This window comes from Sphaerodactylus townsendi, linkage group LG01 (genome assembly GCF_021028975.2).
Source record: "Sphaerodactylus townsendi isolate TG3544 linkage group LG01, MPM_Stown_v2.3, whole genome shotgun sequence".
Lineage (NCBI taxonomy): Eukaryota > Metazoa > Chordata > Lepidosauria > Squamata > Sphaerodactylidae > Sphaerodactylus > Sphaerodactylus townsendi.
The window spans coordinates 91,041,464-91,065,620 of NC_059425.1; the positions used below are offsets into that span (position 1 = coordinate 91,041,464).

At 41.1% G+C, this 24,157-nt stretch overlaps 1 protein-coding gene across 4 annotated transcripts in view; it reads left to right on the forward strand.

Annotated features, from left to right (window-relative positions):
• Positions 1-24,157, forward strand: part of LOC125439029 — a 105,083-nt gene that overhangs the window by 52,739 nt on the left and 28,187 nt on the right. For all 4 annotated transcript variants that reach the window (XM_048507875.1, XM_048507889.1, XM_048507898.1 and 1 more), the window contains 3 exons: positions 622-760; positions 1,287-1,381; positions 15,624-15,731. In XM_048507875.1, coding sequence (XP_048363832.1) covers positions 622-760; positions 1,287-1,381; positions 15,624-15,731 — 342 coding nt within the window. The remainder of the gene's footprint in view (positions 1-621; positions 761-1,286; positions 1,382-15,623; positions 15,732-24,157) is intronic.

Sequence of the window (24,157 nt, forward strand, 5' to 3'; positions counted from 1 at the left end):
TCTATGGTATCAAAAGTTGCTGAGAGATCAAGGAGAATCAGCAGAGCACTGTCTCTCTCTCCCGATAAAGGTCATCCATCAAGGTGACCAAGGCTGATTACATACACTAGTTTTGCAGCTGAAATTTTGTTATATACAGAAAAAATATGTTAATTTCTGAAAATGAACATTTTAATCTGTTTGCCTTTATGTCATTTTTCTAACAATATGTGATATAAAACATAAGTATATTATATTAGCTATCAATTGCATCCAGCTAAATGTGATTGTTTCTAATCTGCAAGGTGGAGGAGATACAATTTCTTTCTTTTTCAAGGTAGCACTTTTGTTATAAACTGCAAAAAAATCAGAGATTAAGCATAGATTTTTCAAACATAATCTCAATATTATGTTTCTGTTCCTCTTTTATGCCATGCCAAATTCTCTCTGATAGCAGTTTATCCTTATGAATATTATATCCAATAACATCACTACTTCCAAAAGACTCATCAGCAAATTAATAGAGGTTCCCCATAAAATTTGTTTTGTTCTTGTTGTATTTGGTTTTGATGTTTGTTAACTGGTGCATTTTCCATATGATCTCTCACTAATCTCTCTCTACTTCTCTCTCTCTTGCTCAAGATTATTGGGTTGCAGAATGAATTAGCTAAGCTTGGAATGTTAAGGAATCAAGAAGATTATGAAAACTTTTGGAATTTCGCTCAAAAGGGTGTTCTTGAGTCAAAGCTCAAAGAAATGCTTCCAGAAATAAAAGCAAAGAGTTGAGTTTCTTTATACATATTGTCACTTATAGTTGAATAGGCCCATCTTCTTAGATTAATAATGTTAATAAATCAGAGGGCCATGAGTTTATTTGTCAGTTTAATGACTTCATGTGCATGCTTTCATGGAACAGCTTCTTCCCTCACCAGTCACATTCCCACAGCTGGGGTTCCTTCATTTCCACTGAAAAAATGGACCTGGAATGCAAGGTCTCTGTGTCTGTGGTGACTCGGGGCGAGGGAGGGAGTGGGGTTGGGTGAAAAAAAATGACATGGAGGGAAAGGGTTAAGCTGCCCTTCTGCCTGCTGCTGCTCTTCTGGAAGTTGCCCATCCTAATGCTCCTTTGCAATAGAGAAGCAGTGGCTGAGCATTTGGAAATGTCAGTTAGCTCATGAAATTTAGTTCTAAGTTATTAATCACAAAAACATAGTAGCAAATAGTATCTTAATTTTTGGTTGTCAAAATTACTTTATACATTTTATGCTCTGTTTTCATTATTTTTTGTGTTTTTTTAAACCCTGTAGTGTTTGCTGTTAAGCACTCACCTCTCTCTACTTCCACAAGAACCAATGCCGTAAAACATCATAACGGTTTTGCAAGCATCAACAGGCTGAAAAAAGTAAGCAAATACTATTGTTTCCAACATAAGGCTTTCTAAGCTGTTAGGTCCCTGAAGGCCTCGTCTGCCACCCTCTCTGCCTCTCTCAGGTTCTCCAGGTCTGCCACCTTGGCTTCAAGAGAACGCACACGTTCCCTGAGTGCCAGGAGTTCATTGCAGTGAGGGCACACCCACAACTTCTGCCCTAGTGATAGATAGTCGTACATGTGACACTCAGTGCAAAACACTGGAAAGCCCCCACACTCCTGCTGGCTTCCTGTCTTCATATCTAACTCTGTTTAGATATTCAAATATTAAACTTTTAATGTGCCTCCCCCTTGAGCTTTCTGTACCTTCTACTATTCCTCAAGATGCGTCCTTATTCAGTAAAACACCTGTGCGTGCCGTTAGCTGCGCACCTCTGCTTCCAGAGAGTGAGCCCACTGGCGTAATGCCCATTGGGCAAGGTGGGCAGCTGCCCAGGGCATCACCTTGTGGGGGGCATCAAAATGCGGGGTTCGTTTTTGGGTATTTTAGTGGTTTTCCATTTTTGGCCTGCAGGGGGCGCAGTTTTTAGGCTAGCGGCACCAAAATTTCAGCGTATCATCAGGTGACTGTCCTTATGCTACCCCCAAGTTTGGTGAGGTTTGGTTCAGGGAGTCCAAAGTTATGGACCCTCAAAGGGGGTGCCCCTATCCCCCATTGTTTCCAATGGGAGCTAATAGGAGATGGGGCTACAGTTTTGAGAGTCCATAACTTTGGCCCCCCTGAACCAAACTGCACCAAACCTGGGGGGTATCATTAGGGCAGCCCCTGATGAGACCCTGAAAGTTTTGAGACTGTACCTTCAGAACTGTGCCCCCCCCCAGCCTGCAACCCCCATTGACAGCAATGCAGAAAAGTCAATGCAGAACAAAGATTCTTGGGCAAATTTCTAGGATGTTTCTGCAGGGGGTGCATTTTTGGATGTATCGGCACCAAAATTTCAGGGTATCATTTGGAGATGATGGCACCTGCCAAGTTTGGTGCAGTTTGGTTCAGGGGGGCCAAAGTTATGGACCCTCAAAGGGTAGCCCCCATCTCCTTAGCAAAGAATGGGGGATGGGGCACCCCCTTTGAGGGTCCATAACTTTGGACCCCCTAAACCAAACTGCACCAAACTTTGGGGTACCATAAGGACAGTTTCCAGATTATACCCTAAAATTTTGGTGCCGATACATCAAAAAATGCGCCCCCTGCAGGAACATCCCAGAAATTTGCCCAAGAATCTTTGTTCTGCATTGAGTTTTCTGTATTGCTGTCCATGGGGGTTGCAGGCTGGGGGGGGGGACATTTCTGAAGGCACAGTCTCAAAACTTTCAGGGTCTCATTAGGGGATGCCCTAATGATACCCCCCAAGTTTGGTGCAGTTTGGTTCAGGGAGGCCAAAGTTATGGACCCTCAAAACTGTAGCCCCATCTCCTATTAGCTCCCATTGGAAACAATGGGGGATGGGGCACCCTCTTTGGGAGTCCATAACTTTGGACTCCTTGAACCAAACCTCACCAAACTTGGGGAGTAGCATAAGGACAGTCTCCTGATGATATGCTAAAATTGTGGTGCTGATATGTCTAAAAATGCACCCTCTGCAGGCACCAATGTCCTGGTGCAAAAAAAATTGGTCGTGGTGGAGTGGCCGCCCAGGGGGAGGGGGGCATCCAACTCAGGTTTTGCCCAGGGCTACAGTTTGCCCAGGGCTGCCTCGTTACGCCCCTGAGTGAGCCACGGAGCTAATAGAAAGTGCCACCTCTCAGTAAGCCCCACCTCTCAGAAGCCTGAAGCAAACTTACAGCCAGAACAAAGAAAACAAGAAAAAAGCCTCTTTTAAAAACACACTGGCTCATTCCGCACATGCAGAATAATGCACTTCCAAACTGCTTTCAGTGCTCTTTGAAGCTGTGCGGAACGGCAAAATCCACTTGCAAACAGTTGTGGAAGTGGTTTGAAAATGCATTATTTTGGGTGTGCGGACGGGGCCCAAGTACCAGTCAAAGCAGTTAATTTAGAGAAAAAAACTGAAACTGAAGCAAAAATCCATCAAAATGCCCTGCTGGCATGGTGTTTAGTTTAGTTTTATTAGTCTTATATGCTCCACTTCCCTGGCTTCCAATAGTCCAAAGATACATAAAATAACAACCATAATAGTAGTTAAGATGCGCAGACTCTAATCTGATGAACCAGGTTTGTTTCCCTTCTCCTACACATGAAGCCTGCTGGATGATCTTGGGCTAGTCACAGTCCTCTCAGAACTCTCTCAGATCCACCTACCTCATAAGGTATTTGTTGTGAGGAGGGGAAGGAGGGCAATTGTAAGCCACTGAGAATCTTTTCAGGTAGAGAAAAGCAGGCTATAAAAACCAATTCTTTTGCCTGAAGAAGCCAAATCCGATAGACCTGCCAGAGCCTCATATATGTGAATAATGCAGGAGGATTTGAACAAAGACTATCTTGAACCACGAGAGATCAACAACAAAGATGTTTTGTTCTGGAGAGACACAGGCCAAAATTTCTATACTTATATCACAGTTTTTGACAACAGAACAGTACTTTCCAGAAAGAAGTGTAAGCTCAGGGGAATCAGTGGCCTCAGAATTTGATGTGGACTCAGCAGAAGTACCCATTAAATATAAAGGATTCCAAGGAAAGTGGATAGTAGGTGTCTGGGAAGATTTGATTACACCAAATGCTGGTGGGAAATGACTTTGCCTCACAAGCTGAATTAGTTCAGATTCATACAAGGAACGGGCATCAGACTCAAGCTGCTGACAGGCACTGAAAGCCCAATGGTTGTAGAGTGGTTTCTGTGGAAACCGAATGTATCAATTCAACTCAGCAAGTACAGTCAGAAATGAGAGGGAGAAAGCCTGACAGCGAATCAGTGTTATGGCCATGGAAGCACAGGAGAGGTGCTGGTTAAAGGAGGAGATCAGTCTGTAATTTATTTTGCACACCGGAGAAAGGAAACACGAGTCACCTATGTAAAGACAGTTACAGAAATAGTGGAGAAGCTGTGAGTTCCTGTTGACAAAGTAACTGTGGCAAGTCTTGTGTCTTCAGGATCCACTGATTTGAAAGATGAAGTGAGTCAGTCAGAAATGTTTGCTCTGCAATTTTCAACTAACGTATAACACTCAGTGGACTTCCAGAGTGTGAAATCCCAAGGAGACAAGATGCTGGTCTTGCATCCAGTGAGGAGAAGGAAGCAACAATCCACTGGGAAGAGGACATCAGTGAGACTCAAGCATGTGACCCCAACAAGGACCCCAACAAGGATCCAACAAGGATCCAGACAAGCATGGCTGTCAATAAAATTTCTATCAATAATGGTTTATAAGAATTGCATGCTTGGAGTAAGGGGAACAGCAGTTAACATTCACAGGCAAGAAGGCTGACTATGCTGAAGATGCTTTTCTGGGTTGGGATTTTAAAAGTTTGTAGAATATTGGAGAAAGCATGAGGGTAGAGATGCATCATCCATTTCCAGCTCCAGGACAAAATTCTGCTTGTGCTGTGGTACAAATTACATTTTTGCTTTCCCTTTCTCCTCTGTTAAACTAAGAATGCTTACAGTGGGAACTTCTTCAGTGCGTGTTTCCCATCTTGAAGAAGAGCATAGGAGACCCCCTGCAAGTGCTTGTATGTGGATGATGGGCTATGACCATGATCCAAAGTGGCATGCTTGTGCATACCAGTTCTGCTACTACGTCACATAGCAGCTTCCTTAATTTATTTTTCTGTGAAACCTTGCATTACATAAGAGGACATGACTAAATGGCCTCTGACTGTGGGGTGCCAGTGGCTTGTTAGGTAATATGAAGAGCTAGGGAATCTCTCAACAGAGCCTTATGGATTGTGACCAAGCTGTTCCATACAAATAGGACATTTTGATGGAGTCTGTGATACGATATAACCAGTTTGTTTTTTAACGTGCTTGAGATCTGATTATTTCTACCCCTAGGTTCAACACATATATTTTATTATATGTGTTCATGTTTACATCATAACCACAGTTTAAATGTGTAAGACACTTCTACCAGTATTACAAGAAGAAGAAGAGTTAGGATTTATACCCTACCTTTCTCTCCTGTAAAGGAGTTTCAAAGCGGCTTACAAACTCCTTTCCCTTCCTCTCTCCACAACAAACACCTTATAGGTGGGACTGACAGAGTTCCAGAAAACTGTGACTAGCCCAAGATCACCCCGCAGGTTTTATGTGTAGGAGCAGAAAAACAAATCCAGTTCTCCAGATAAGAGTCTGCCACTCATGTGGAGGAGTGGGGAATCAAACTTGGTTCTCCAGATTAGAGTCTGCCACTCTTGACCATTATATCACTTTGACTCTTTAATGGTAAAGAATAGCTACAGCAACATATCTTCCATTTCAGTTTTGTTACACTTTGTGATTAGGTGATTATTCCTGTACGTTGGTATGTAAGAAATTATGTGGCTATACTGTGCACAAGCGTCTTGCTTTTTAACAGATATATGAACCAAATATCATCCCTCTAAAGTATCACAGTTTATTGGTCAACAGATTAATTCATCACAACCCAGACTACAGTTTAGATTTAAAACCATTCTTCAAATGAAATGTTGTCCAAGACTACTTTGGGCAAGGAAGTTATTGTTAGAAGAAAAATAAATGGCTTTTAGCTATCTCAGATCCTTTTTCCTTGACCTTTTTCACTTCTCTGTGTATAGCTCACCAGCTGTGTCCTGCAAGATGAGCCAGGGATGATTGGTCTTTTCACACATCTGTGTGATCACATCACTTTTCCAATCCACTGAAGGTAGCAGAGTGCTTTGGTCAAGTAGTCAGGTCACTGAAACTATGTAAAGGATTCATTTGTAACTTACCTTTTTTACTAGGTTACTGCATTTTTTGACCTGTATTCAAAGGAAAGCCATGATTGTATAGTCAGTAGTTCTTTGTGTATCAGTGGGCCATTCTGCACAACATCAACAAAGTGCTTTGAGACTGAAATATAAAATGTTTCCTGAAGGAATTCTACACAGATTTTTCCTGAAAATGCTTGGAAGACATTTTATTTTCCCTCAAGATGTTTTATTTTGAAAACGCAAAATAGCATTTCTTTTTCATTAAGACTTTTAAAAATGTTCCCTGCTTGCTGTGCAGAAAGCAGGAAATGCTTTATCCCCCCCCACCCCCACAACTCTTACTTTCATTTTCACAGCAGCTTGTGCCCGCCATATTCTGCCAGCTTCAGGAGCCTCCACACAGCCACCATTTGCTGAAGGTTTCCCTCAGAAGTTTCCTTTGCTAGCTGCTCATCCGTTTGCTGTTTCCCTGTAAATCATTTCTGAATAAAGTTAGTTTTCCTTGGCGATCCTGTGCACATGCTTTTATTTTTTTGAGGTAGGTGTCTTTGTAACTAAGATGACACTATCTGAGAATTGCAGCCGCAGCCTCTTAATGGGAGGTAGACAAGCCCTCTGAGCGACTGCAATTCTCAGATAGTGTCATTGTAGCTATAAAGACACCTCCCTGAAAACAAAAAAGGAAAAGGAAAAATGACTTGCATGTGGGATCGCCACGGAAATTAAATTTATTCATGAACTTTTTACTGGAAAATAGCAAGTGAGCTGCTAGCAGAGGAAACCTTCAGGGGAAACCTTCAACAAATGGTGGCTGAATGAAGGCTCCTGAAGCTGGCAGAAAATGGTGGGTGCGTGTTGCAGTAAAAATGAAAGTGAGAGCTTGAGTGCGGGGGGAGGGGGTAGGTGGGGAAAATAAAACACTTTGGCTGGCAACACTTTACTTTTCCCACATTGTGTGGGAGAAAAAAGCCAAAATGCTTCTTTTTAAAATGTCTTCAAGACATTTTAATTCTTTTGCGCAGAATGAACCATTGTGTGATTTTTTAAAAAATCTACAGAAGTCAGTTATTTCTTTTGAAAAATGTATGTATTAGACTATAATTACTGCTCTCAAATACAACGAATATACCTATAGTATCTCCAAATTCTCCTCAGTTTCACTTGAGACAAAATTCAGTAACAGCTCTAATTGTATATGATGCAATCAGTTATTGGTAAGCAGTTATGCTGATCCACGAAGAGGATAAAGTGAGAAACCTTGATCCATGCCTCTGAGAATGAAGTACTTTATTTAGAATTTTAATTTTAGAATTTTAGTCTGAAACTGAAACCTATTAAATACTTGACTTGAAAACCATTCATTTAGATGCCTTCAGGTGTCTTCTGTAATTGTTTCCAAGGGAGGGAGGATTAGCAGAGATATCACCAAACCGTTAGGAGGCCTTGCTACTCTTTCATCCTGCCCCAGTCAAAGGTAGGCAACATGAGACCCTGTTTGCCTGTCTTAAGGCAAATATATATTGACTGATTCCTTATTACTGGGAGCCTGAGTGAAGCTAGAGAGATTGTTCACAGGTATGTGAGAGGAAAATAAAATGGAGAAATGAAGAAGTACCCCTTTATACTTTATAACGGCCAAGTGCCTATTGGAATGAATTTAAACTCATTTTAAGTTACAGAGGTGATAGAGAAAAACGTAAGGGCAATCAAAATATACTTCTATATGCAAAATGGCCATAAAAAGTGAGGCAAATTCTTATGTTGGTTTACAGTCTTTTTATTCCAGCTATTTCCATTTTTCTTGTAATTTAAACTGTTTGTGTGAAATCATGTATTTCTGACATGCTGAATTGGGTATCTGGAGACAGCTTACTCTTGAAAATTCAAACTTTGCTTAATTTATATTGGATAACTTCACAAGCAGAAAAAATGATGTATGTATAGAAAACAAATCAAATTCCAAAGTACAAACTTGCTCATACGTCTCAAATGTTTATGTGCTATATCAGTCATGGCTCTCAAGAATAGTATTTCTGAGTCAGAGAATGAAATTACAAAGACTTAAGAACCAAATAAAATAGAATACTTAAGAAAGGAAATGCATGAAGAAAATGACTTGGAGAAGATGCTTGGTCAGAATTGTTATTTCTGTACTACTGGACCTAAACTTGATAAGTTTTAAGGAATTTGTCATCATAATGTCTATATGCTTGAGTCCAACAAGGGTTTGAGGAAAATAAAGGAAGGAATGGATATTTGTTTTGGTGATGTGAGGCACATGGTTACTAGTAAAACCATTTTTGAGAGCCAGGTCCAAACCATTGGCCCCATTTATTGCACATATGAAGCTCATTTGAAGCATCTGACGTTGACCCCAGTGATCTAGAGCTGCTGAAGAAGAAGAAGGAGAAGGAGGAGGAGGAGGAGGAGGAGGAGGAGGTGGTGGTGGTGGTGGTGGTGGTGGTGGTGGTAGTAGTAGTTTGGATTTATATCCTCCCTTTCTCTCCTGTAAGAAGACTCAAAGGGGCTTACAATCTCCTTTCCTTTCCCCCCACCCCCACAACAAACACCTTGTAAGGTGGGTGGGGTTGAGAGAGCTCTGAAGAACTGTGATTACCCCAAGGTCACCCAGCTGGTATGTGTTGGAGTGCCCAAGCTAATCTGGTTCACCAGATAAGCCTCCACATCTCAAGGGGCAGAGAGGGGAATCAAACCTGGTTCTCCAGATTAGAGGAGTCTGCTTGTATGGGACTTCCATATGCTTATCGTAATCCTACAAATATTTGAAACAGAGTTGTAAGAATGTAAACATTGCCTTGCTAGATCAGATCATTTCCATTGAATCATACATTAGAGGTTGGATTGAGTGTTCTGCAGATGTAGGGATCCATAATTCAGTAGTAGAGCCTCTGTTTGGCATACAGAAGGTCCTGGGTTCAATCCCTAACATCTCCAATTAAAGTGATCAGATAGTAGCTGGTGTGAAAGATCTTTACCTGAGACCCTGGAGATCTGCTGCCAGTCTAAGTAGACAATACTGATATTAATAGACCAGTGATCTGATTCATTATAAGACAGCTTCATGTGTTCATGTGATCTTCCTTGCTTTCCTTTTCCCCAGCAGTCCTTGAGACCCCAGGAAAGTTTATTCCTGGAGTTAAGGGACCTACAATAGGGTTGTAAGACTTCTGTGGGGTGGAGAAGGGGTTACTTTGTCTCTTTCTGTCTCCCCATTGGACCCTCCCAACTCAGTCTACATGGGTCCCACAAGCCCAGAAATAAATTTTTCAAAGGTCAGAAAGGACCTCTGGAAGTGGGAAAGATCACTGAACCCAACCCTATTTTTTTCAGCTGCTGTCAACCTCCCACTTTTAGCAAAGACCTGCCAAAGTCAGCTAACTATTGCCACTGAATTTTAAAGTCTATTAGTAAGAATCTGTAGTGTATTCACAAGGTTTGCAACTAATGGGACAGGTACTCAGTCAAACAAAATAAGAAGATTTGGTGCAAACAAGCCATTATTGGTGCAGTCTTTCAGTTTTCCATTTTCAGAGGTGGTTTCCAGGTGAGATTATGCTGCTTCATATAATCAAAGAAGCTTTTCTTAGCACTTCCAGTAACCTCTGGAGTTGAAAAAGAAGCAGCTTTAACAGCAGCTGTAAAAGATAGTATGTTTATTATATTGTTTAAATGGAAAAACTTTATGTTTCATAAATACAAGTATACACTATTCTTCTCCATATGATTCACACATGGATAGAATTTAACAATATGTTAGTATGCCTTCACAAATCAACATGGAATCTTGGTTATTTTTATTATTGAGTTTATACTATTTTTAAATTATCTAGATCTGTTCAAGAACATACAAAATAGTACCCTTATAAATAATAAATTATATAAAAAGTACATGTTGAGCTTTATCTTGCACTGCTATTTATTTTGGTACAACTATGGGTCTTCGTTATCCTGAAAATGGAAAAACTGGAGCTTGTTAAGATGCTCTTAGGTGCATACAGGTGTACATCACGTGGAAAATAGCATGCTGAATGAACATCTAGAAACAAAAGTCAAAAGGCTATCAAAACTGCAATAAGAAAATTTTAAGCAGAGGTAAAGTAGGATTTAGGAATGTCCTTAGCACTCTCTGCCATATGACCTAGGGCCTGAACATTTAGTTGTGAAGGTATCACTAATGATGTGCTAGTTCTCAAGGATATAGCAGAGTGCTATAGCTAACACCCAATAATATGTGCTGGCACACTTTGACTGTTTAGTGCAAAAATCGCTCCTGAAAGTGATCCTAAATAAGAATTAAGATGTTGCATATGGCACTATAAGGACCCCATTTATATACACTGGAAAAGCAATCTATTTTAATTTGTTTCCTTTTAAAAATGATTGTTATTACTCTCTCCATCTGTATTTTGATTACAAGTTCAATTTTTGAATGAGTTTGCTTTTAAGTATTTCAGTGTGCAGCCATATCAATCTAGTCCAACAGCAGTAGCAAAACAATATTCTGTTTTTGTTGAATCCGAGTCTGATTTGTCTGAGGCAGGGGACCTTTAAAGGATTTGGATAGTCTGTAAAACTTACAGAGGGAAGATACCTAGTTTATGTCAACAAGGTTTAATCAAAAATAGCTTACAGACCAAACAAAGACAGCAGGTTTTTTTAGTCACGGGGGGCTTTCTACAACATTGGCCACACCACAGTCAGTGCCTAGTTCTGTAACACCCTTTAGACTCTGGTGAAGCCTGCTTGCCATTTCTTCCTCTTCCTCTTCCTTTTCTATACTCCCTCCAGCCTTTCGGACTTCCAGAATTTATAATTCGGTAATTCTTAAACTGAACATAACAATTTGCTGGACTATGCTGCTGACTTGGGACTAATGCCTATTCCTAGAACTCTTAATTTGTCATTTAACCATTTATGAACTAAAAAAAAGAAAATAATCCTGTACCCTGCTCATAGTTTCTTCATTGCCCTGCTTCTGTAGAGTAGTTTCATTACTTCAAATGGATGTGCCAGAACTGTTATGTAACTGGATTCGATTACACAGATCTGTCCTTGCAGCCCTTCCTCCACTCTTGCATTGCTAAAGATATTGTTGTTTTCTTCAGAATGCTCCCACTTCGTCCCTCTTTTCCTCTTCTTTAGCTGGCCCTTTCTGAATCCCAGAATCTGCTCCTTTTACTTCATCATCCCCAATCTGTTCATTTTCCTGAACTATTTCTTCCCTGTCTTTACAAAATGTTCCCTGGACTTTTCTGTCATTCCAGTAAACACTTCACATGTTTAACTTTCAGCCATTGGCTCAACATATTGTCCCTTCATGAACCCCTATCATTGTGACATTAATTAATTCTCGTGTAAATGAAACTGAGTTTTTGAGGACTAATGAAAATGATATAACTTACTATGCACGCTTTTGACTTCTTTAGGTCTCTTCATCAGGGTGAGTTCTGGGCGAATTTATCAGCCCAAGCCATAGCCCAAGGGAGTCGAGGACAGTGCCATTGCTGCCCCACACCACCAGTGAGCATTCAGGCAGTGCAGGGAGGCAGCTGGAAAGAAAAACTTACAGCCACCTGAAAGCCCTCCACAAGGCTACATGGAGTTATGCCACCTTCTCTGGTGGCTCTGGCCACTACGCTCCTCACCCTAAAATCTAAGTGGAAGCCAGTTAATGTTGGCAGCATCCCTGGGAATACCCTGATCTCCCCCTGCCACCCTACTCCGATGTCCAATTGGATGTCAACGTTCCTCTGGGGTGCCACTCATTTCCAGATTTTATTGCTGTGGGGTGCCCAGCCACCAGCATCTTTGCCCTCTCTGCTGGTGGAGTTGCCCCTTATACCAGCAGAGGAGACAAACGCACCAGTGTGACTCTGCGCCACATCAGCCTATTGCCCTCCCCACCATAGGTTTGGGCCAGAAATCTTGTAGTATCTTGGTTGGTCTTAATAACTTTCTTTTATATTCTTTTTTAAAAAAAGAATGGTATAATAGACCATTAATGTCGGCAGCAGTGTTTCAAGCTTATGAAGATTTTAAGTGATTTTTCTTGGCTAAAATGGGAGTCTCTTCTCCATTTTTCATGTTTCCTATGACATCATTATTATCCCCTTTGATTTTTCTTTTTTAAAAGTGTCCCAGATGGTTCCGTCTTCTTACTGTTTGTTCTTGGTTCCTGTCAGTCTCGTTCATTACCTTATTTTCCAATATCTTAAAAATCTGTAATGTCTTCTATTCTGTCGAAATGCTCACCTCTATCTTTCTCAACAGCATTTTTTCTAAATAGTCTACTTTAATCTCAAACTGAAATGTGGAGAGGAAGAGACTGCATAGCACTGAAACCTTCCTGATACTGTTGTAGAAGTCATTGTCTTGATCCCTCTGATCCATTCTTCTCTCTCTTTTCCAGGTGTCTGAAATGTTTTGCCACTTTTTTTCTCAAAATTTCTGATTTCTTCCCATTTTTTCCTCTGTTGCTGAAACTCGTTCCTGTAAAATGTGTGGTGGCAGTGAAAGAGAGGACTGAGACAGAAGTGTATTGTTTACAGAGTAACAGTAAAATTGATGACTAACATGTGACACAAATTTGGGAAGACTGTCATGTTGCTCTTTCTTTGTTCAGCTGGTTTGTGATTAAATTTAAACAGCCTGTTAGGAGTGATCCCTCCTACATGGGTAGTGGGTCAAGACACAGCAGTTTTGTGGCTTGAAGACTTTTAACAGGAACCCTAGATGTGTGGTCTTTTCTTTTACTGCTCCCTTTTGAATTATCATTTTTACATGGCATTGTATCTAGAGGTGGTAAAGTTAGCAGCAGTGGCGTAGGAGGTTAAGAGCTCGTGTATCTAATCTGGAGGAACTGGGTTTGATTCTCCGCTCTGCTGCCTGAGCTATGGAGGCTTATCTGGGGAATTCAGATTAGCCTAAGGTGACCAGATAGTCACCTTCCTCACCCGGGACGGGGAGGTGGTTAAAGGCTGCAAAAGCGCATCTTCGCGATCAGCATTACCGGAGTTTGGGTCGCGTTTGCCGCCTCTGTGACAGGGCGGCAAATCGCGAGCCCCAGAAGCCGGGCGCGACGCTGCTGTAGGACAAGATAGCTTGGGGCTCGGCCTGCCGCCTGTCACAGGAAGTGCAAAACCGCGAGCTCCCAGGAAGCCGGGTGCATCGCCAAGCACAAGCCGGCCGACTCGCCAGAGATCAGGGAAGCCAGAAGGCACCGCGGCAGCCGCAGTGTCTTCTGGGTGCTTCCTGTCTCCTGCCCGGGAGCGCATCGCTAGTAGCAGTGTGCTCCTGCAGCCGTGTGTGCGCGGCCGCAGGAGCACATTCCCTAACCAGGACATTCCCCAAAGCCCGGCGGGACGTGGGACACCTCACGCAAAAGCATGAGTGTCCCGCGAGAAGGGGGACGGATGGTCACCCTAGATTAGCCTGTACACTCCCCACATGCCAGCTGGGTGACCTTGGGCTAGTCACAGCTTCTTGGAGCTCTCTCAGCCCCACCTACCTCACAGGGTGTTTGTTGTGAGGGGGAAGGGCAAGGAGATTGTAAAGCCCCTTTGAGTCTCCTGCAGGAGAGAAAGGGGGGATATAAATCCAAACTCTTCTTAGTCAGAAACAAATTAGATGAAACCTTTGCAAAATATATTGCTTCCTGTAAATGCATTAATAATACTAATTGAGAAATACAAATGGTTTTGGTATTATACAAGAAAGGTCTTCCATGTGAGCTTACAATTATGATATTTATTTTAAAATAGTAATTCTGCTTGCAGTTTTATTTGGTTCTTTTAAGTAGGAGGTCTCTGTTCTTGTGGATTCCTATCACCCCAGTTGGCATGCAGCCATCAGTAGGAAGACACTGACTCTAATATATTACTGATACAAATTAAGCTGTTTATTGGAAGGCATTATTGCACAATGTACTACAAAAGCAAACTGAATCAGATGGTTACATGGGTGAAATAATAGATATTAAACCATCAGAAAGATGTATGTGTCTGTAACAAATATTACAGGATACACAAACAGGCAGTGTGGAAGCATGAGCAAATAAAACATGAGTCCATATCAAGTTCTAAACCAGTCCCCAGAAGAGGATAAACTAGGTAATAGAAAGGTGAACCAGAAATCACTAGGCCTTATCAATACACTTGAAACAAAAAGTTGCAAACGTGACAGCCCAGTGGAATGCTCTGTCAAATGAGACCACAGCCCTGCAGGACTTATCACAGTTCCACCAGACCTGCTATTCCACCAGGTCTATAGATGAGGACATCTATGGGAGATCATTGTCCATTGTTGTCTGGTTTCCCTTCCCCCCTTTCCTCCATCCTTTATCCCTTCCTTTGAGACTCTTTAGTTTGGAGAGGAGACGTCTGAGGGGGGATATGATTGAAGTCTATAAAATTATGCATGGGGTAGAAAATGTTGACCGAGAGAAATTTTTCTCTCTTTCTCACAATACTAGAACCCGGGGGCATACATTGAAAATGCTGAAGGGAAGAATTAAGACTAATAAAAGGAAACAATTTTTCACTCAATGTGTGATTAGTGTTTGGAATATGCTGCCACAGGAGGTGGTTATGGCCACTAGCCTGGATAGCTTTAAAAAGGGCTTGGACAGATTTATGGAGGAGAAGTCGATCTATGGCTACCAATCTTGATCCTCCTTGAAAATGCCCTAGCAGACCAGGAGCAACAGCAGCAGAAGGCCATTGTTTTCATATCCTGCATGTGAGCTCCCAAAGGCACCTGGTGGGCCACTGCGAGTAGCAGAATGCTGGACTAGATAGACTCTGGTCTGATCCAGCTGGCTTGTTCTTATGTTCTCCTTCCTTTCTCTTCCTTCTTCTTTTCCATTACTGAAATTTAAATGAGAGACAAAGCATTGCTCCACCCTCTATATATCATCTTGTAGAGTTCACTTATTAGACAATTTTAAATGTTATACATTGTGTTTATTGTTTTATAACTGTATTTATTGGTTGTTAGCCACTCTGAGCCCTCTCAATGAGGAGAGTGGGATTTCAAGTTGAATGAATAACAACAACAACAACAAAATATAGTTCTGGCACAACTATTCTTTTGTCTTCTTTATTCCATAGAAACATGTCTGGATGGTTCAGGATTACATCAATGCAAAATCATATTCGTCCCAATTTGCTAAACTGGTTCAATTAATTTTATTCACAAACAGGTTCTGCATTTTTTCAAAAGTGTTTGAAGTGTTAAAGTGATGACCTGTTATTATTCCTCTACCCTATATCTGCTTGAGGCAGATATATTGAAAATTACATAATTGAAACATTAATAATTTTTGTATTGAGCAGTAAAAATTAACTACTTGGGATTTGCATGACAGAGCACAACACCATCTCTACTGCAGTCCGGAGCTTCCTCCCAGTTTCCAACTCATCATATGAGCAAACAGATGACAACCCAGACAGAAACTAAGGAAATGTTTTCCGAGGTAGGTAAGAAAAGTTCAGGCCTTCCTCCTGACCTTTGGGAGAAAGGTATATTTAAACTGGTAAAATTCTGGGGAAGATATTTTTTGGGTCTTTGTAATACTATATACCATAACAGAGTTAAACTCTTCTAAGTCCATTGATCTCAGTGGATTTAGAAGTATGTAACTCTGCTTAGGGTGGCACTGTTAATCCATTAACATCCATGTCAACTCCATTCTTGATCAATCATTGCAGCTACCAATACAAATAAATAGAAGTACTGAGAAGTTTGCTGATGTTCTTTCCAAAATACCAAGTTTTTCCCAAAACCAGATTATTGGAAAAAAATTTTTTAAAACAGTCCAGAGGGGATCCTGGAATTTATTGGTTGATTCATATGAAGTCTATTCTGGGTGAAATAGCAGTAATTGTTATTAAAGATAGAATTACTAAGCACATAGAGGACCAAAGTTTGCTGAAAGAAAGTGGTTTCAGTAAAGGAAAATCCTACTTCACTAACCATGTGGAATTATTTGAAGGGTTAATTAGCATGTGGATAAGGGTAACCCAGTAGACATTAAATGCTTGTAATTCATAAGGTGTTTTTTTTTTTACAAGGTACCTCTGCAAATACTCCTGAATAACCTTAGCAGTCATGGAGTAAAAGTCTGGAATTTCAAAGCTAAGGAAAGAACATCACTTTGGAAAAAATGAAACATGTGCAGAAACATACAGCTAGCAGGAACCTTAATCCCTGGTGCAAGACAAGACATTCACAACTCCCCCTCCCCCACTCCCCCAGTTCTTACAGATGTTTAGCAAAAAACTCTTTTGACTTAATTTCAACCTGTTGTTTCTGACCTTTTGGGGCAACAGAAAACAACTCTGCAGCATCCTCTTTTTATTATATTTATATCCCACCCATTCCTGGCTTACAATAAACTAGAATTAAAACTATCACGTCACATATAATCATCAACTATAGCATTTAAAATATACTGTTTAAAATGGCACTCTATACACTGAATCTTAGCCTAAAAGGTCATACACCCCCATTCAAATTTAGTCAGTTTCTATTTATTATGGAGAAGAATGTGAAGGGTGCACAAGATGGCAATGCACTAGGGCAGGGGTCCCCAAACTACGGCCCGGGGGCCAAATGTGGCCCCCTGAAGGCATTTATCCGGCCCGCCAGGCATGGCGGTGATGGCTCCATTCATGTGCAGTGGGGGCTCAAGGGAGAGGAGGAACCGGCCCCAATGGCTGTTGATTGCAATTACATGATGGCACCCCCAAATCTCCATGAATTTTCTGACCCAGAGTTGGAAACCTTACACGTGGCAACTCCTGCTCCGCCCTTCCCTCTCGGCTACTCCATGTGTTGCTCTCAGGCTTTCTGTTCCGCCTCACTCCCATTGGCATCAGCCAGGCTGGCGAATCGCTCGCTGGCTGCCAGGGAGGAAAGAACCCAGGAAAATACCTGATCCTGGGTTAGATGGAATGCTTCATTGGGAAAGTTCTGCTTTTTTTTTACAGGGGAAGGTATTCCACAGCCTCCCCAACAATATTTGGAGCCCACCCTGTACTTGACATACTTTGGTCACTGTTCTAAAAATAGACCATGACAGAAAGGCTGAAAGGTGAAATCAAACATTTTGCAATCATTTGTACATAGGAATTTGTTCATAGTTTTTTTTAGTCCGGCCCTCCAACCGTCTGAGGGACAGTGAACTGGCCCCCTGTTTAAAAAGTTTGGGGACCCCTGCACTAGGTAAAGGTAAGGGAAGCCAGTTATAAATTAATCAACTGGAGTCACAGAAGGCCTCAACCAAAGGTCCAGAAGAACATCTCAATTTTGCAGGCCCTGCAGAACTAAGGTGGATTCTGCACAGGCCAAAATCACCATTGTCGGCCCAGTAAAAACACTGGTTGGGGGGACTTCCCATGGCTGCTGCCTCCAAATCGAGGCAGCGCCACTCTTCCCCCCCCCCAACAGTGTTTTCTTGACTCGCTAAATGAGCAAGTCTATTGAAAAACAGTGGCATCCACCCAGTGCCGAGCAAATGGCACTAGGTGGACACCGCCGTTCTCTGGCACGCCTCTTAAAAAAAAACTTACCTCCTTGTCCCGTCCCTGTGTAGCTCTGTCAGGACAAGGGGACATGCTCCCTGACCTCCGACCCCTGGACCATTGCCAGGGCCACGAGGGCACGTCTCCTTGTCCTGACAGAGCTATGCAGGTACGAGGAAAAAAGTTTTTTTATTGGTGTGTCTCATGCAGAGGCAGCTCTGAGGCCACCTACACACACGTGTGCAAAGGGCCTCGAGGCTGCACCGGTGTCATGCACACTGGTGCTCTGTCGCTCCCTGGGCCCATGCAGCATCCGCCTTAGTCGTATAAGGCCTGGTGTCAGTTTACAGAGTATTCTACCAGGCTGGAGCCAAAAAAGCCCTAGCCCTGGTTGAGGTCATCCAGATATCCTTGGCACCAGGGACCACCAGGAGATTACAGTCAATATGAAATTCCTTTAAATACTTGAAGATGGCTGTCATATCACTGCTCAGGTATCTCCTCTCCAGGCTAAACATTCCCATTTCCTTCAACTTTTCCTCATAGCAGTTAGTCTCCAAATCCCTCACTGTCTTTGTTACCCTCATCTAGATATGTTCCAAATACTGTATTTGCTTTCATATCAAGTCTAAATTTATTTTATTGCTTTAACATCACAAAATACATAAAAATACATTCAATTTTGTTTTCAGTTACAAATTTCCAATTAAAAAGGCATCCTTGGCGAAACATAATTTCCCCCATTTTCTGGGCCTACACATCTATAGATAAGAGGACAAATTCTCTTATCTTATGGATTAAAAGTTGGCTAAATTACAGGAACCCATAGAGAGTTTTCAGAATGACAGTTCTCACAATGGAGGTAAGTACACAGTCAGGTCTCACAGGGACCAGTTGTGGAATCAGTGCTATTTATTGTGTTGATAAATGATCTAGAACCACGGGTGAGCAGTGTAGTGGCCATATTTGCAGATAGTGCTATAGTATTCAGGATGGTAAAGAGCTCCAAGGAGATCTCTCCAATTTGGGTGCGTAGGGAAAAATGTAGCCAATAAAATTCAATATGAATTGGAGCAAAAAATCCTAACAAATATCTGCTGGTGGGGTCTGTATCTCAAAAAGGATATTGTAGAAAAAAAGAACAGAGAAGGGCAGCCAAGATGATTAACAGCCCCATCTAAAGGGGGAGGATGAAAGGGCTCCTGGAAGCACTGTACCGCCGCATTTGCCCTCACCAGGACACTTACCCCAGTGGAGGGGGAATCTGCACTGGCAGCTGCGCATCCTTCAGCCCCGCTGCCACAAAACTGAGAAGTTCAGGCCATGGCAGGACTGTGCTGGCATTCTGCTCTAATGGAGGTTTGGGTGGGCTGGGGTGTTCCCAGAAATGGAGAAGACATTAGTTGGCTCCCTTGCAGGGTTTAGGGACAGTTGCACAGCATACCGGCCCTCGGACATATGCCACCCTTTTGGTGGTGTGTGTCCTTTAAACTCTATGGGGCTTTCTGGAGGTGCGGGAGTTTGGGAGCTTCCCTGAGCACCCTGAACCATCTGTTGGAAGCGACAGGACGGTGCTGCACCACATCTGCATCCCACCGCCTCTGGGTTTGGATGAGGCTGCCTGACATGGGCTTTCATCCAAGAGAAAGCTGGAGAGTTTGGGATTGTTCAGTTTTTATAAAATAGAAAAACGGGGAATGATGTAAGCAGCCTTGGTCCCTAAGGGAGGAAGACGGCATAAAAACGCAAATGAATTTTGTAAATGCAGACAGTTCTATCTTCCAGTGAAAGCAACCAGGTTGAAAATTTGATATCCTGAGTAGGAGGTTTTTACATTTGGTCATACTCTTAAAACTCATTCACTAGCTCTGCTCTGCAAATATATTCTCAAAAATTACTAGTCCCATAAACAAATGTTCACTTGGCAGCCAGTTCATAAATACCTTTATTAGCCATTTTTTGGCAAAATGATGGCCAATAAGAATCCCCCCCCCTTTCTCCCCCTGGTTTAAAGCATGATCTTGCCTTGGAGTTGCCAGTTAATGCTAGCAATCTGCCAGGAAAGTTTTGAGGGGTGGGAAGAGTCTATCAATGTAAGTTCTGTTGTTGTTTTTAAATGGAAGTGATATAATTGCATCGATGTGATGCTCTGGGATTCACTCGAAACCCTACAGGTTAAACATTGAGTTAACTCAGTGTAATGATTTTTACTGGAAGTGATGTTGCATATTACTACAACACCAAAGAACCCTTTTAACTCCCCCCCCACACACACACCTGTTAAGTGATAGTAGGAAACAGGCCCCTGTGGGAGTATGGTCCCAGTGTTGTATGTGGGCAGTTCTTACCAAAGGCAACCAGGCCAAGCCTGCATTAAGTATTTAGAGTTTTGTTTTCACATCTAAGGATGTGTAATAATTCTGATTTGGAAATAATACTCAGTATTATTTCTGAACTAGCAACCAGAAGTGGCTAACTGCATGTAATGCGTACCCTGAAGAATTTACACAGTTTTGCTTTAGGAATCAGGAACATGATTTGAAACTACTTTTTAAGATCACAACTCTGACCTCCAGAAGTGGCTAACTGCATGTAATACGTACCCTGAAGAATTTACACAGTTTTGCTTTAGGAATCAGGAACATGATTTGAAACTACTTTTTAAAATCACAACTCTGACCTCTAGTTCTTCAGTTTTGATACTTAAACCAAAGCTTGGGTTAAAGATCTAAATTCCCTCTGTCTCCATTTCCTCCTTAGCTTCAGTCCAAATTGCAGCTGTTCATGTGTGTGAGTGACCTTTTGCAAGCTGGCAAAGATCACATCTGTTTTGGCCCTCAAAGCTTACTAGCATTTGGAGAGGAACATTTTGAAACTGAGATTTTGTTTCTTGCAAGTAACTGTTAATGTTTGGTTCTCAGACAGACAATAGGTAAATAGGACTTAGTCTGGAGGTCAAGGAGACTGGCAAAAGCAATGATTTAGGAGAATATTTTACTTTTTACTGACAGCTGAGTATCACATTTCAAATTGTTCACAGCAGTGGGATATGAGACACAGTATTGAACGTATCCTGTTAACTCCCTCTCCCCCCGCCACCCCCCCCCGCCAAATTTGGGTTTGTGTGTCAGCACTTGAAATATTTGTCATTTGTGACAAAGACATTTTCCTTTTCATTTTGGAACATTTAGTCACATTTCTTTCTTATCCAAAGCACAATGCACTTTCAGGTGACAACATTGGTCTTCTAGAAATCAGTGAAGTGTAAAAGTGTTAAATTTGATCATTTTAACCTTGTTCTTGGTAGGATACATGCCTTTCACTGACATATTCTATAAGCAATACTATAAATGTAATATGAAAGCTAGTTCATGCATTGCTTTAGCAAAAAAGCATTGTAGAATCCATCTGGGACTTTATAGCTTCAGTCTGCAGGTGGGAAAATACCATATTTTTAAATACTTGGTATATATACACACATAGCAAATTGTCACAAGGGGAAAAATCTAGGCTAGTCCTTTAGTTGATATAATTTTTCTTATAGAGGGAGGGATTTTTAGTAACATGGGGTGCTTACTCAAACTGATTACCCCACTCTACTCTCTGGAGTAGCACAGCTGTAGTAAGGCTGGACCATGAGATTTCCTCAAGCCATTTCCTCATGCAAAAACCACATGAATCAGCAAAATAACTTCCCAAGAGTGTGTGTGTGTGTGGGGGGGGGAGAGACAGGAATCCCTCCTTCCTTCACCCATGTGTTGTCATTCTGAGCACATTTGAGTTCTCCTATCCCCTTCCCCCTGCCCTTAAGAAGCACTTCCCTGCGATTGCTGTGTGACTGCAGGGACCAGGGGCAAAGTAGTGTATGTTTGTGTATGTTGCCTCCTTGCCTATCACTAAGCATAAATAAGGTTGGTAACCCAGTGTAATCACTGTCAGGTGTAACTTGTACTAAAGAAGGAAAGGAGAGCCTGTAACGTGCTGCTCATTCTCAGATAGGGCGGTGCATCTGCTGTGGTATGGCTGTGCAGTCAGACATACCTCAATGTGGAGACTTTTCTAAACGAAAAACGAAAACAAAAAAACCCCACTTATCTTGAAATAAGTTATCAGTAACAGAGTACTCTTTGAAAGTAATAGTAACTTAATTTGTTCTGTTGTTGGCTTCAATTAAGTGTAGCGACAACTGACTTTAGTTGGATTGGGAGCAAGGTGGGTTAGGTTTCCAAAAATAATTAATTTTGCTTTTGCCTGTCTTTCTCTGCTAAACAGCACAGAGAGATCATTAAATAAAAGGTTTGCATTGTGAAGTTAACTAGAAAGTAAAAGTCTTTGCTGTGGTGTGACTCCACTCCTCTGTCTAATTAAAGCCTCAAAGCATTTTTAAAAGCTGTATGAAATTTCAGTAAACAGCCCTTGACATGAAAAGTCAACACCTTTACTGTGGGAGAAGCCATATAGACCAGAATATTTCTGCAAACAAAGAGGAGATGGCCTCCTGTAATGTGCTGACTTTCTTCAGCAGCACAGCATGTGGTGTCAAAAAAAAATAATTAACAGACCGTTCGTGCACTTTTCCCTTTTCCACACCTGCATTCCACGGTTCCTGCTGCTGTAACTTTATGGACCATGAGGAGGCAGGTTTGACGCCACGAAACTCAGGCTAAGCTGACAGCTGCAAAACAGCAGACAGTAAAATGTAAAGAGGAGGAAGGAGAGGAATCACCTTTGAAGTCTACAAAAAAGAATGACTTTGACCACTTCCTTTTTAAATTACTGTCTCAGGTACATTAAGATATTAGCCACTAACAGTTGTTTTGGAAACAGCCACAATACAGTAAGCTAAATGAGGATGTTTCGGCCTTTTTGATTTTCTGCTTGCTTTATTGTACATTTGTAAGAACACTGAAGAAAACAAGCGTTTTCAGTGAAGATTGCCTTCACTGAAAACATGCTCTTAAGTTCCCTAAGTGTGAAGAGCTACATTAATGCAGTGTTAAAACTGAAGTTAGCATCACTCAGAAAACAGGAAATTCATAGTTATGGCTTCTAAGACAATGGAAACTTGCTAGAATAGTGGATATGTGGTATTGAGATTTGTTTTTTTCCTTTTTTGCCAAATTCTGATCTCCGCTCACTTGAATGAAATTACTCTGCATTTGCAGAAGCAAGCATACCCCCACCCTGTACCCTGTGTGTGTTAAATTTAGAATCAATTGTATCTCTTGGGCTAATTTTGTCTTGAATTGGCTTATATAGCAAGAAATTGATAGAGAAATGTCTGCCTTGGGTTCTTGTTATCAAGTGGCTTCACTGGTCAGTGAAATTATTTTGATGTATCAGTGTTATAAGAGGCCTTAAAGGATATGAATGTATTTTAAAAAATATGGATTTTAGAGTTAGAAGCCCTTTCAGCTTTCCTTTTTAGACAGATGCCACATTGGAAAACATGTGATGTAAAATAATATATTATTGTAATATGCACCATTGAACATAGTGCTTAGAATTAGTTGCATGTGACTGGAGAAAGGCTTAAAAAACTAGTTATATCCAAACACATAATACAGTCAAAGGGTTTTTCTTCCATTTTTTATTGAAGGATTTTTATATGAAAAAATACAAAAATGATAAGAATTAAAATGAAAAATAGAAAAGGCAGGGGAAGAAAATAAAAAAAAAGAAAGTAGTTGGAAAAGGAAATTTCCATTTTTTTCTACAACAAATACAGGTAAAATACCAAACTTAACACTTGCTCTATAGTTACAAAAAGAAAAAAAACCCTCTTTTTTCTATTATCTAATTAATTTTTCCTTTAAGCAGCAAATCCACAAATCATCAGTTTATTTTTTTTCATTTTGTGCAAAAATGGCCAAAGAGATAGTGTCAGAGCAGTAGAGAAAGGATGCGCAGTGTCTTTACCCCCTCTCTCTCTGAATCTCTAGTTCCCTCTTAAGTCTGAAGTTAAGAGACAATGCAAAGTCCTTTACTCCAAACATCCTGTCATTCACATTTCCAGCATTCATTTGAAATATCTTTATACACTTTGGCTAGTATCTCTGGTGACATATACTAATGATACATCATTTTATAGAACTTCTCTTTAAGACTAGAACTTCATATGAATTTGAGACCTTTCAACCACATATTTTCCCACTATTCCAATTGTATATTATACCCAATTTTTAGCCCATCTTTAATTTGTTCTTACTCTGTCTTACATTTCATCAGCAATTTATAATTTTAGCAATAACATGCTCATCATTTGTACCCATTTCTACTTCAGATTCAATCTTGGCTTACTCATACACATACGAACTTTTGTCTATTTTGAACCTTTGTCTATTTTGAAAAACTATTGGCAAGTATATCAGTCTGT